The sequence below is a fragment of the Catharus ustulatus genome, chromosome W (assembly GCF_009819885.2).
Source record: "Catharus ustulatus isolate bCatUst1 chromosome W, bCatUst1.pri.v2, whole genome shotgun sequence".
In the NCBI taxonomy this organism is placed as follows: domain Eukaryota; kingdom Metazoa; phylum Chordata; class Aves; order Passeriformes; family Turdidae; genus Catharus; species Catharus ustulatus.
In genome coordinates, this window is record NC_046261.2 from 2,429,793 (window position 1) to 2,442,112 (window position 12,320).

At 47.7% G+C, this 12,320-nt stretch overlaps 1 protein-coding gene across 5 annotated transcripts in view; it reads right to left on the minus strand.

The window, feature by feature from the left end:
• LOC117005092 (ubiquitin-associated protein 2-like) overlaps nt 1-12,320 on the minus strand; it is a 222,010-nt gene that overhangs the window by 134,070 nt on the left and 75,620 nt on the right. For all 5 annotated transcript variants that reach the window (XM_033076365.1, XM_033076364.1, XM_033076363.1 and 2 more), the window contains exons 7-8: nt 11,491-11,545; nt 10,200-10,303 (exon numbers count right to left, since the gene is read on the minus strand). In XM_033076365.1, the coding sequence (XP_032932256.1) occupies nt 10,200-10,303; nt 11,491-11,545 (159 nt within the window). The remainder of the gene's footprint in view (nt 1-10,199; nt 10,304-11,490; nt 11,546-12,320) is intronic.

The following is a 12,320-nucleotide window of genomic DNA, read 5'->3' on the forward strand; positions in this document are numbered from 1 at the left end:
CCAAAGATGATCCGTGAGCTGGAGAGCCAAGGGGTGGTCAGCAAAACCCACTCACCCTTCAACAGCCCCATCTAGCCTGTGCGCAAGTCTGATGGAGAATGGAGATTGACTGTGGACTATCGTGCGTTGAACGAAGTGACTCCACCGCTGAGCGCTGCTGTGCCAGACATGCTAGAACTCCAGTACAAGTTGGAGTCCAAGGTAGTAAGGTGGCATGCCACCATCGATATTGCTAACTCATTTTTCTCCATTCCTCTAGCAGCAGAGTGCAGGCCTCAGTTTGCTTTCACCTGGAGGGGCATGCAGTACACCTGGAATCATCTGCCCCAGGGGTGGAAACAGCCCCACCATCTGCCATGGATTGATCCAGGCTGCACTAGAAAAGGTGAAGCTCCAGAACACCTGCAATACATCGATAACATCATTGTGTGGGGTAACATGGCAGTGGAGGTATTTGAGAAAGAAGAGAAAATCATCCAGATTCTGCTGGGAGCCGGCTTTGCCATTAAAAAGAGCAAAGTCAAAGGACCTGCCAGAGAGATCCAGTTCCTGGGAGTAAAGTGGCAAGATGGACGGCGCCAGATCCCCACTGAGGTCATCAATAAGATCACCGCGATGTCTCCACCAACCAACAAGAAGGAAACACAAGCTTTCCTAGGTGCCATAGGCTTTTGGAGAATGCACATTCCTGAGTACATTCAGATTGTGAGCCCTCTCTACCTGGTCACCCGTAAGAAGAACGATTTCTACTGGGGTGCTGAGCAGCAGCAAGCCTTTGCCCAGATCAAACAGGAGATCGCTCATGCGGTAGCCTTGGCTCAGTCAGGATGGGACCAGAGGTGAAGAATGTGTTTTACACTGCAGCTGGGAACCATGGCCTGTCCTGGCGCCTTTGGCAGAAGGTGCCTGGAGAGACTCGAGGCCGACCTCTGAGATTCTGGAGCCAAAGCTACAGAGGGTCTGAAGCAAATTACACTCCCACAGAGAAAGAGATCTTGGTTGCCTATGAAGGAGTCCAAGCTGCCTCATAAGTGATCGGCACTGAAGCACAAATTCTCCTGGCACCCCGACTACCAGTGCTGGGGTGGATGTTCATAGGAAAGGTTCCCTCTACCCACGACGCCACCGACGTCACATAGAGCAGGTGAATTGTCCTCATCATACAACGCGCCCGTATTGGAAAGCCAAATCGCCCTGGGATTTTGGAGATAATTAGGAACTGGCCAGAAGGTGAAAACTTTGGTCTCGCCGATGACGAGAAGCAAGAACAAGTGAGCAGGGCTGAGGAAGCCCCACCGTATAATCAACTGCCAGCAGATGAAACATGCTACGCTCTTTTCACCGACAGTTCCTGCCGCATCGTGGGGATAAACCGAAAGTGGAAAGCAGTCATATGGAGCCCCACTCAACAGGTTGCACAAGCTACCAAAGGAGAAGGTGGATCAAGTCAACTTGCTGAACTTAAAGCTGTTCAACTGGCCCTGCACATTGCTGAAAGAGAGAAGTGGCCAAAGTTCTACCTTTATACTGACTCGTGGATGGTAGCCAATGCTCTGTGGAGTTGGCTGGAAAGGTGGAAAAAGCAAAACTGGCAATGTAGAGGAAAACCAATCTGGGCTGCTGATGAGTGGAAAGACATTGCCACTCGGGTAGAGAAGCTACCTGTTTAAAGTCCGTCATGTGGATGCCCATGTCCCAAAGAGTCGGGCTAATGAGGAACACCGACACAACGAGCAGGTAGATCAGGCCTCAAAAATAGAGGTGTCACGAATAGACATAGATTGACAACACAAGGGAGAATTGTTCCTGGCTAGATGGGCCCATGATGCCTCAGGTCATCAGGGCAGAGACGCCACGTATAAGTGGGTACGAGACCAAGGGGTGGATCTAACCATGGACAGTATCTCTCAAGTTATCCATGACTGTGATACGTGCGCTGCCATCAATCAAGCCAAGTGGGTGAAGCCTCTCTAGTATAGTGGGCGTTAGTCTAAATATAAGTACGGGGAGGCCTTGCAGGTTGACTACATCACACTGCCTCAAACCTGCCAAGGCAAGTGCTATGTGCTGACCATGGTGGAAGCCACCACCGGATGGTTGGAGACCTACCCTGTGCACCACGCCACTGCCTGAAACACCATCCTGGGCCTTGAGAAACAGGTCCTTTAGAGGCATGGTACCCCTGAGAAAACTGAGTCAGACAATGGGACTCATTTCAAAAACGGCCTTATCAACACCTGGGCCAGAGAACATAGCATTAAATAGATACAGTAATTTCACGAATACAAGCCGCACCAATTTGACCAAAATTTTGGTGGAAACCCGGAAGTGCGGCCAATATTCCGGGGTGGCTAATACATTAACAAAATTCTAAAAGCTGCCAACACGGAAGTGAGAGCTCGCGGCAGCCCCAAGCCAAGCTGGAGCCCGGCCGGCCCCGGCAAAGGTGGGAAAGCCTGGCAGAGGCGGGGCCAGCAGTGCGGGGGGCGGGCGGCAGAGCCTGAGCCAGCAGGGCGGGGCAGGGGGGCGGCAGAGCCGGGTCAGTAGGGCGGGGGAGCCTGGGAGAACTGGGGCTAGCAGTGCAGGGGAGCATGGCAGAAGCAGGAAGGCCGGCGGGTGGGGCTGCCTGGCAGCAGGGGAAGTCCAGCAGAATCAGGGCCAGCAGCGTGGGGGAGCCCGGCGGTGCGGGGGCCTGCAGTGCCGGCCAGGGCGAGGAAACGCGGCGGTGGTGCAGACGGGAGGGGGCGGCCGGCGAGCCGGGCGGCGGCGGCAGCAGCCCGCCAGCAGGGCTAGGGAACGCGGCGCGGAGCGGCCGGCGAGCCGGGCGGCGGCGGCAGCAGCCCGCCGGCAGGGCTAGGGAACGCGGCGCGGCCGGCGAGCCGGGCGGCGGCGGCGGCAGCCCGCCGTCAGGGCTAGGGAACGTGGCGCGGCGCGGCCGGCGAGCCGGGCGGCGGCAGCCCGCCGGCAGGGCTAGGGAACGCGGCGCGGCGCGACCGGCGAGCCGGGCGGCGGCGGCGGCAGCCTGCCGGCAGGGCTAGGGAACGCGGCGCGGCGCGGTCGGCGAGCCGGGCGGCGGCGGCGGCAGCCCGCCGGCAGGGCTAGGGAACGCGGCGCGGAGCGGCCGGCAAGCCGGGCGGCAGTGGCGGCAGCCCGCCGTCAGGGCTAGGGAACGCGGCGCGGCCGGCGAGCCGGGCGGCGGCAGCCCGCCGGCAGGGCTAGGGAACGCGGCGCGGCCGGCGAGCCGGGCGGCGGCTGCCCGCCGGCAGGGCTAGGGAACGCGGTGCGGCGCGGCCGGCGAGCCGGGCGGCGGCGGCGGCAGCCCGCCGGCAGGGCTAGGGAACACGGCGCGGAGCGGCCGGCGAGCCGGGCGGCGGCGGTGGCAGCCCGCCGGCAGGGCTAGGATACGCGACAGCGGGGCGGTGCTGACGGGAGAGGGGGGCCAGCGAGCCCGGCGGCGGCGGCAGCACCACCCGGCCAGCCCCGCCGAGCCGTGGCGCTGAGCTGGGCCACCCGGCCCCGTCGGCAACCATGAGCGGGCCGAGCCTGCCTGGCCCCGCCCCGAGCCAGTAAAGCCCGCTATGCCGCGATCCTGTTACTAATTGGCCAATTTGTGAAAGCTGCGCACGGATTCTCGCTACGAACGAAAGTGCGGCTAATATTCGGGATGCGGCTTATCTATTGACAAAGACAGCAACATTGTCGAGGCACCGGAAGTGCGGCTTATAATCCGTGCGGCTTGTATTCGTGAAACTACTGTATATCATATCCCTTACCATCCACCAGCTGCTGGGAAGTTGAACAGTGTAACGAGTTGCTTAAGACCACACTGAAAGCACTTGGTGGGGGAACCTTCAAGAATTGGAAAACAAACTTAACAAAGGCCACCTGGATGATCAACACCGGAGGGTCCATAAATTGAGCTGGTCCTGCCCAGTCTGAACCCTTGCACACAGTGGATGAAGATAAAGTCCCTGTAGTACGCATGAAAGGTATTTTAGGAAAGACTGTTTGGATTATTCCCACCACGGGCAGGGACAAACCCATCTGTGGGATTGTTTTTGCTCAAGGACCTGGTTACACTTGTTGGGTAATGCAGAAAGATGGAGAAACCCATTGTGTACCTCAGGAAAACCTAATCTTAAGTGAGAACGATATGTAAGGTGTCATTATGCAAATGGTAATAGACTAAGGGGTGGTTAATGTCTGGGGTTACAATACAGGATGTGATAAAAGTATATATTCTATCACCATTTGTTAAAGGTGGGGGCGGTGATCCCTATCTCCGTGGGAGATGTTCTGCTAATGGGCCATTCATTCAAGCCAGGCGGGGCATTGTTCTTTATCTTTTCAAAACTCATCCTTCCCCCAGGGAGGTATTTTCTGCTAATGGCCCATTGAGTCCCACTGTGTGACTGATAAAATTACTTCATCCCATTGAAAGTTGCTCCAGCCAGGGGGAAGGGCCCAACATTTCAATGGATGGCCCATTAGTAGAGTATCTCCCACAGAGATAAAGATCACTGGCCCACCTAGTCACTACAGATAAGTGATAGAAGAGATACTTTGATCAAATCCTGTATTGTAATCCAAGACACTTTGTCAGTGTTTGCAGTTTGTGTCTTTGTAGTACTGTATTTCTATCTTAATTTTCCTAGTAAAGAACTGTTATTCCTAATTCCCATATCTTTGCCTGAGAGCCCCTTAATTTCAAAATTATAATAATTTGGAGGGAGGAGCTTTACATTCTCCATTTCAAATATAGGTTCCTGCCTTTCTTAGCAGACACCTGTCCTCCAAACTAAACCACTGAAAAAGAAGGAAGTGCACCCAAGAGTTAGTATGTATTAAAATTCCATTAGTAGACTTATTGGAAACAGAGAGGGGTGTGTGGCCTGATCAGTGTAAACTGCACAAGGAGACAGGGCTGGTGCTTGGCCTGATCAGAGTAAAGAATACACGGATAAATAAGTGATGGGAAATATACTTGACACAGAAAAGGGGGAGCCCTTGACCAAGGTACTACAAAACTGGAAAAGAATTTTGGTACAGCAAATTATCAAAAAGAAGTACACAAATATTTTATATCGAGAAGACTGGCCATTTATAACTAGAGATAGAACCCTGGCAGAACAGTGGTCACTGCAAGGGACCTTTGACCAGAACAGACTTACCTTTCTGCAACATAGACTGAAGGATAGGTTCCTGGGACAAATGGACTACTGGTATATTAGGGATGGTTGGGCATGGGAGAAAAAACCCCCAAGTCACGTGCGAGATGAAAGAGATATCATCAAAGGTAATGCTTGCAGTAGCTGAGCCTACTGGCCCAGACAAGCCTCAGATAATTGCTCTGTTGGCTGCCAGACTCTATCCTATGCTTTCTAGTGTCTTGCCTAATCCTGCTGCTATGCAACAGAGGGTTGTGGTTGGAGCACCATCTGTATTGCAAATATTTACTAAACCACCTTGGAATCCTGGTAACTTGGCTCTATGTGGGAAGTAAAATGTTGAGATTAAGAAAGGATGCTGAGAAATGTACAGTAATTTTATGACTATAAGGCGCACCAGATTATAAGGCGCACCTCCGGGAGCCGGCAAATTTTGCAACTTTGTACATCATATAAGGGGCACCGGACTATAAGGCGCACGGTTTTTTTTGCAGCGAGGATCCGTGCCGCGTGCAACAAAGTAACGAATTAGTAACGGAATCCCACAATCGTGGAGTTTACTGGCAGGTGCTCAATTTGCAAACATTTTTCAGAGATTGGTGTAGCCTTTAAACGCAGCCTCAAGCGTCCTCCCCGTGTGCGGGTCCCGGCACTCTCGCCTGTCCCCGGCTGGTGAGGCGGAGTTCGGGGTGGCCGTGGCTCGGGGTGGCCATGGCTCACACCTCGGCATTGCTGAGGTTCAGGGCAGCTCAGGGGAGCCATGGCTCACCATGGTTCGGGGCTGCCCATGGTTAAGGGTGGTTTGGGACTGCCCGCGGTTCGGGGTGGCTCAGTGTTGCCCGCTCCCTCCCTCCCTCCCCGTGTGGCTCCTGCTGACCGGGGGCTGCCCTTGGTTGCCTGGTCTCACCCACCCTGCGCAGCTCCTGCTGGCCGGGGGTTGCCCGGTCCCGCCCACCCCACGCGGCTCCAGCTGACCAGGGGCTGCCTGTGGATGCCCGGTCCCGCCCACCCCGCGCGGCTCCTGCTGGCCGCAGTCGCCCGCTCCCGATCCCCCTCGTGGTTTGGCTCACGGTTCGCACTTCTGGGTTGGCAAATTTCGCAACTTTGTACATTATATAAGGTGCACCGGACTATAAGGTGCACTTCCAGGTTCGGACCCAAATTTTAGTCAAAAGGGTGCGCCTTATAGTCGTGAAATTACTGTACTCAACTATCTTCCAATATATGCACTGGATACAATCCAAGCTAGGGAGATACTGAGGTGTTGCTGAGGAAATTATTCCATCCTGATAAGTGATAAAATAAATAATAAGGATGCTGAATTGGCTCAACAGGCAAGAAGTGACAGAAATCCCTGGGCAGCAAATAATCCAAACTGGGACTATAAGAACTACTCATTTTTTCATCTACCAATTCCCTAGGGCTGCTCTCAATCCATCCTCCACTCACCTTGTATTTATGCTTGAGATTTCCCTGACCCAGGTGCAGGACCTTGCACTTTGACTTGTTGAACTTCATGAGGTTTGCACAGGCCCACCTGTCAAGGTCACTCTGGATGGTATCCCTTTCAGTGTGTCAACTGCACCACACAGCTTGGTCTCTTCAGGAAACTTACTGAGGCTCCACTCAATCCCCCTGTCCATGTCACTGACAGAGATGTTAAACAGAATTGGTCTCAATACCAACCCCTGAGGAACACCACTCTTCACTTGTCTCCACTTGGACATTGAGCCCTTGGCTGCAACTATTTTGAGTGTGACCATCCAGCCAACTCCTTATACACCTCATGGTGCATCCATCAAATCCATGTCTCTCCAGTTTAGAGACAAGGATGTCATGCGGGACAGCATCAAATGCTTTGCACAAGTCCAGGTAGATGATGTCAGTCACTCTTCACTCATCCACCACATCTGTAAACCCTGTCATAGAAGGCTACCACATTTGTCAGGCATGATCCACCTTTAGTGAAACCATGTTGGTTGTCAGCAATCACCTCCTTATTCACCTCCTTATTTTCCTTATGCCTTAGCACAGTTTCTGGGAGGATCTGGTCCATGATCTTGCCAGGCACTGAGGTGAGACTGATCAGCCTGTAGGTTCCTGGGTCTTCCTTATTCCCCTTTTTTAAAATGGGGGTTATATTTCCCCTTCTCGAGTGCACATGAACTTGTGAACCTCCAGGTTCCTTAAATGGTCTCAAACCTGATCTTCTCCTCTAGCAGGCAGTTCCTCATCCTCTGCCTTTGCCTTCTGCAAGTAGGGTGGTGCATCTGGAACACCTGCTTGTTAAGACTAAGGCAAAAAAGTTGTTGAGTACCTCAGTCTTCTCCATGACCTGGATAACCAGTTCTCCCCTGTCCTTTGGGAGAGGGCCTGCATTTTCTCTAGTCTTCCTTTTATCACCAATTGACCCACAGAAGCTTTTCTTGTTTCCCTTGGCATCCCTGGTCAGGTTTAGTTCTGTTGGAGCTTTAACTTTCCTAACCTGATTCCTGGCTGCTCAGACAATCTATCTTTCTCCCAGGCTACATGTCCATGCTTCCAGCCTCTGTAGGCTTCCCTTTTGTGTTTGAGTTTGTTTGTCCAGCAGCTGCTTGTTCATCCATGCAGGCCTCTTAGCATTTTTGCTTGATTCCCTCTTCATTAGGATGCATTGCTCCTGAGCTTAGAGGAGGAGATCCTTGAACATCAACCAGTTCTCTTGGACCTCCCTTCCAGAGCTTTATCCCATGAGACTCTACCAAGTAGATCCCCAAAGGGACCAAAGTCTGCTCTCCTGAAACACAGGGTAGTGAGCTTGTTGTGCATTCTCCTTGCTGCTGCTCTAAGGTTCTCAAACTCCACCATTTCATGGTCACTGCAGCCCAGGTTGCCCTTGAGCTTCACATTCCCCACTAGCCCCTTCTTGTAGGTGAGAACAAGGTCCAACATAGCACCTCTCCTTTTTGGTTCCTCTATCACTTGGAGAAGGAAGTTGTCATCAGCATAATCCTGTAAACTCTTGGATTGCTTGTACCCTGCTGTGGTGTTGTCCTTCCAGAAGATACTGGGGTGGTAGAAGTCACTCTCTCTCATAAGGACCAGGGCTTGGGAACTTGGAGTCACTTCTACCTGTCTGCAGAGGGCCTTATCAGTTTGGTCTTCCTGGTTGGGTGGCCTGTAGCAGACCTGCACTATAATGTCACCTGTCCCTCCTCTCCCTTTAATCCTGACCCATAAACTCTCGTTCAGTTCTCCATCCCTTCCTAGGCAGAGACCCATTCACTCTAGCTGGTTATTGACATTTTCATTTTGTCACAAGTTCTAAAGTACTAGAACTAGAACTAGTATGTTATATATATGCAAAAGGGTTTTGAGGAAAAAAGGAAGTATGTTCAATTGTGTCAATCCACACCACCTGAAATACAGGTACCTTATATACAACCTGGAGATGGAAGTGCTAATTAAGGTATTTTCACAAAAATCCAAATTAGAACCCAAATGGGAGAGGTCATATACTGTTCTAATGTGTTCTAATTTTGCTTTTAATGTTTTATGAAAAGAAAATTGGATATATCATTCTTATGTCAAATGAGCAATGAATAACCAACCAGCTAACAAATATCTGCACTGGAAAGAATCTATTCCAAAGACATGAAGTGGAGCATCTCACTACTCTTGGTGCTGTTAATCCAGAGGACCACAACTACATGGCTAAGTATAAAGTCAATGGATGACCCACTGTGGTATAAAGTTAACAAGACTAAAGGGGAGGTATGTGACACAGACTTTTATGGGATGGGTGACCAAATCTTGGAAAACCCAATCAAAGAGATCTCTTTTTACAAATCAGATACAGCTCAAAATCTAACTTTGATAGAGATAATCAGCAAGAGGAAAGTTCATTGTTCCAATACTACTAACTGTTGTTTAACATTCAATTCCAGTTGTTGTGTATGATTGGACACACAATTTCAAGTAAATAGAATATATGTTAATGTGACATGCAAAAAAATTCACTTTCACCTAGATATGCTTTTGACTAGAATAGACTTAAATTTTCTTCTCAGTAGCTGGTCCAGTGCTGTGTTTTGGATTCAGTATGAGAATAATGTTGATAATACACTGATGTTTTAGTTGTTGTTACATAGTGCTTACTCAAAATCAAAGACTTTTCAGTTTTCCATGCTCTGTCAATTGAGCAAGTGCACAAGAAATACAAACCAGAAGATAAAAAGGTTACAGCCATCATCAGAAGTTGCGACTTGACAAGATAAGAACAGTTAGTGGCCTGTGTGGACACAGAGAAAGAATACAATTAAAGGGTTATAAGACCCCAGACCAAAAATCACCATTGGACCAAGAGGTATGTGCAAGGTATGTGAAGAATGGGTGAAGAACGTGTGCATAGACTACGAGGGCATAAAAGTCTAGGGTTTTCTTTGTTTAGGGTCCCTCTCCAGAAGCACTCAGGTCGAGTTGACCTGCTGATGTACCACTCTTGAATTATTTATTTTTATAAAATCAGATGCCTGAGACTCTGCTATGGGAAACCTAGGGTCAAGCCTGAAGAAAGAGGAGGTACGCCTGAGAGTGAATGTGTGTTAGAAAGGAGTCAAAAGGGGCACCCATTGGCTCACTGGAGCTGCCTACTATGAAGGGACTCTGGTGGAAGCAGTTAAAGTCTCAGGTGGTGTGTGTGTGACTCCTTGAATTGTGTGAGAATGCTCAGGCATTGGCTTCTCCTTCAACACAGTTCTTCATATACAAGATTCTTTCAATAACTCTTCAAATAGTTTTGTCTCTCGAGAGTTTGTTAGCATTAAACCCAAAAAAGTTGCAAATTGCCTTCCCTTCATTCTAACAAGAGTCAGGCTACATCATGTGCTCTGCACATTAGTAGCAATTAGGCTATAAAAAGAACTAATATCTGTGTCATGTGAAATGTATTCACATTTTCAGAAATTAACTGAACACTAATAGAATGGTTATTTCAACTGCAATTTGCTACAGGTCTTCATTTCAATCCTTCCACTTCTTGAAGCATCTTACCAGTTCCATCATCTGCATCATTCTGACCAGTCTCCCAAATCTCTGATTTTGTCCCAAAGCCATCAGTGGCAGAAGACTCCATATAGTCTGCAGGGTTAAATGTCCTAAAGTTTTAAAAGTTTAAAAATGGAAAAGAACACATGGGTCATTCAATGAACATAGATGTCATAATTTTTATCTGAAGTTGCATTAGGTTTAACTTCTTGATTTCCACATAATCTATCTTGATAGTTTTGGTTTCAAAATTTTTTCCTCTATTAGCAGACACAGATAAAAGAGGGATAAAAGAAGGGGAGAAAAAAAAAAGTGAAGAGACTGAAAAAAATTACTGTAGAGAAATTGAACCAAACCAACAATTCCTGAAATAGCAGTTAACAACAATACCTACTCCTCCAGTCTTATAAAGCATTAGTTTATATGCACACTGATAAGCCTCTCTCAGCTGATAGTTTCTCAGAAAGTGGCTTACTGATGAGAAACCAGTATCATGTCCTTTCAGAGCACCAGACCTATGCAGGACAGGAGTCGGAACATCAGTAAGATTATTTCAGAATGCACTCTTGACACCAATGCTAAAACACATAGATGAAGTTAAAAGGTGAAAAAGGATCATTGAAGAAAAACCTCTTTTCAGTTTATCATCTACAAGTATGAACAAGAATTATCAGAAAAGTAGAATGGATCTTCTGTTCACCATGACATCAATGGTGTTACATGAAATGTCATTAAAGGTAAACACTGAGTGAAAGTAGTGGAGGCTACACTTCATGAAGCAAGTTATTCCACCAAAACTGAGAACAAACTTTAGAGCTGCTGAGTAACTTCTTTTGATTTTGTTTTAGGGTCAAAGTACTTCCAAACAGCTAAAGCATGAAACTTCAAAAACAGGAGAAAGTTTAGACTCACTAGTCTTTCTGGTTTTATATAGAACTTGAAAGTTCTACATTACACTGAAACATATTTTTTAATTGACCTAGAACTATATGCACCACACAAAACTTTCAGTCTCCAAGACACTACTGATGACTGCTACTGATAGGTACAAATGGGCTCCCCAAGTTTGAGATATTAACATTGAGTGAACTTACATTAGGTTTGTATAGGTGTGTCTAGGTAGAAATACTGGTTTAAGACAAAAATAATCCATTAGTAATCTAAGACATTTTGAATTTTTGTATCTATACAGGTTTATCAAACATACAGCAATATTAAGACACACAGTGGTAACACTCAGTTAATATTGCCAGTTAGTTTGATCCTTGTCAAAATCTGTGCTCTGTGTGTTTCTTACCCCATGCCTTGGGCTGAAAACCTCCCTGCTCCTCTCCCTCTGCCACGTCCAAATCCTAGGAGAGAAAACACCATTTAACAGCAACAGCAGAGGAGCCACCAATTGCTAGTCTGTCACATTAGAAAATATAACAGTTGAAGAAAAAAAAAAAGTACTGTGGTTAAATATCATTTACTTCCCAAATTTCCCTAACACATGCAAGTCACAGTTCATCTAAGACTGTGTTTCAGTAGGACTTGCAATTCTTTAATATATTTTCTGTATCTAATGAAGTAGATCCAAATGCCAAGACTTTACCTAAAGAATCATCTCATGAGACTGCTATTGCCAAATCATTAGACATTGTTCAAAATTTCATTTAATTTTCCCCTCTTGCCTAAATGCATTAAAATTCCAGCCTCCCTGAATACCTTGATCTCAAGAAATTCCATCACTTCTTATCTGTGAGAAGAAAGTTTAAATATTCCATTTGCTTTCTTCTCTGACTCAGCCCACCCTACCCTCCTGTGTTTTCACCAACCTGTTCCAACACATTCCTTGTTTCCTCTTTAAGCATAACTACCGACATGAAAATTATCCAATTCAAATTACTCAAACTTCCTTGTTTTCAACCACAAAGAATATTAATTTCTATTTTAACAACAACAAATATTTGTTGCCTCCAATTTCGATTACCAACCTCAGTTTACAAGTTTCTTAATATAGTGAATGGCTTTATTTTTGCATGTTGCATAGTCCCAATAAAGAATGAAAATTTTTGTGTTACTTAACCATCCATAAAGCACATGTCTATACAAACTATTAGAAACTATTTCTTACATGTGGCATAT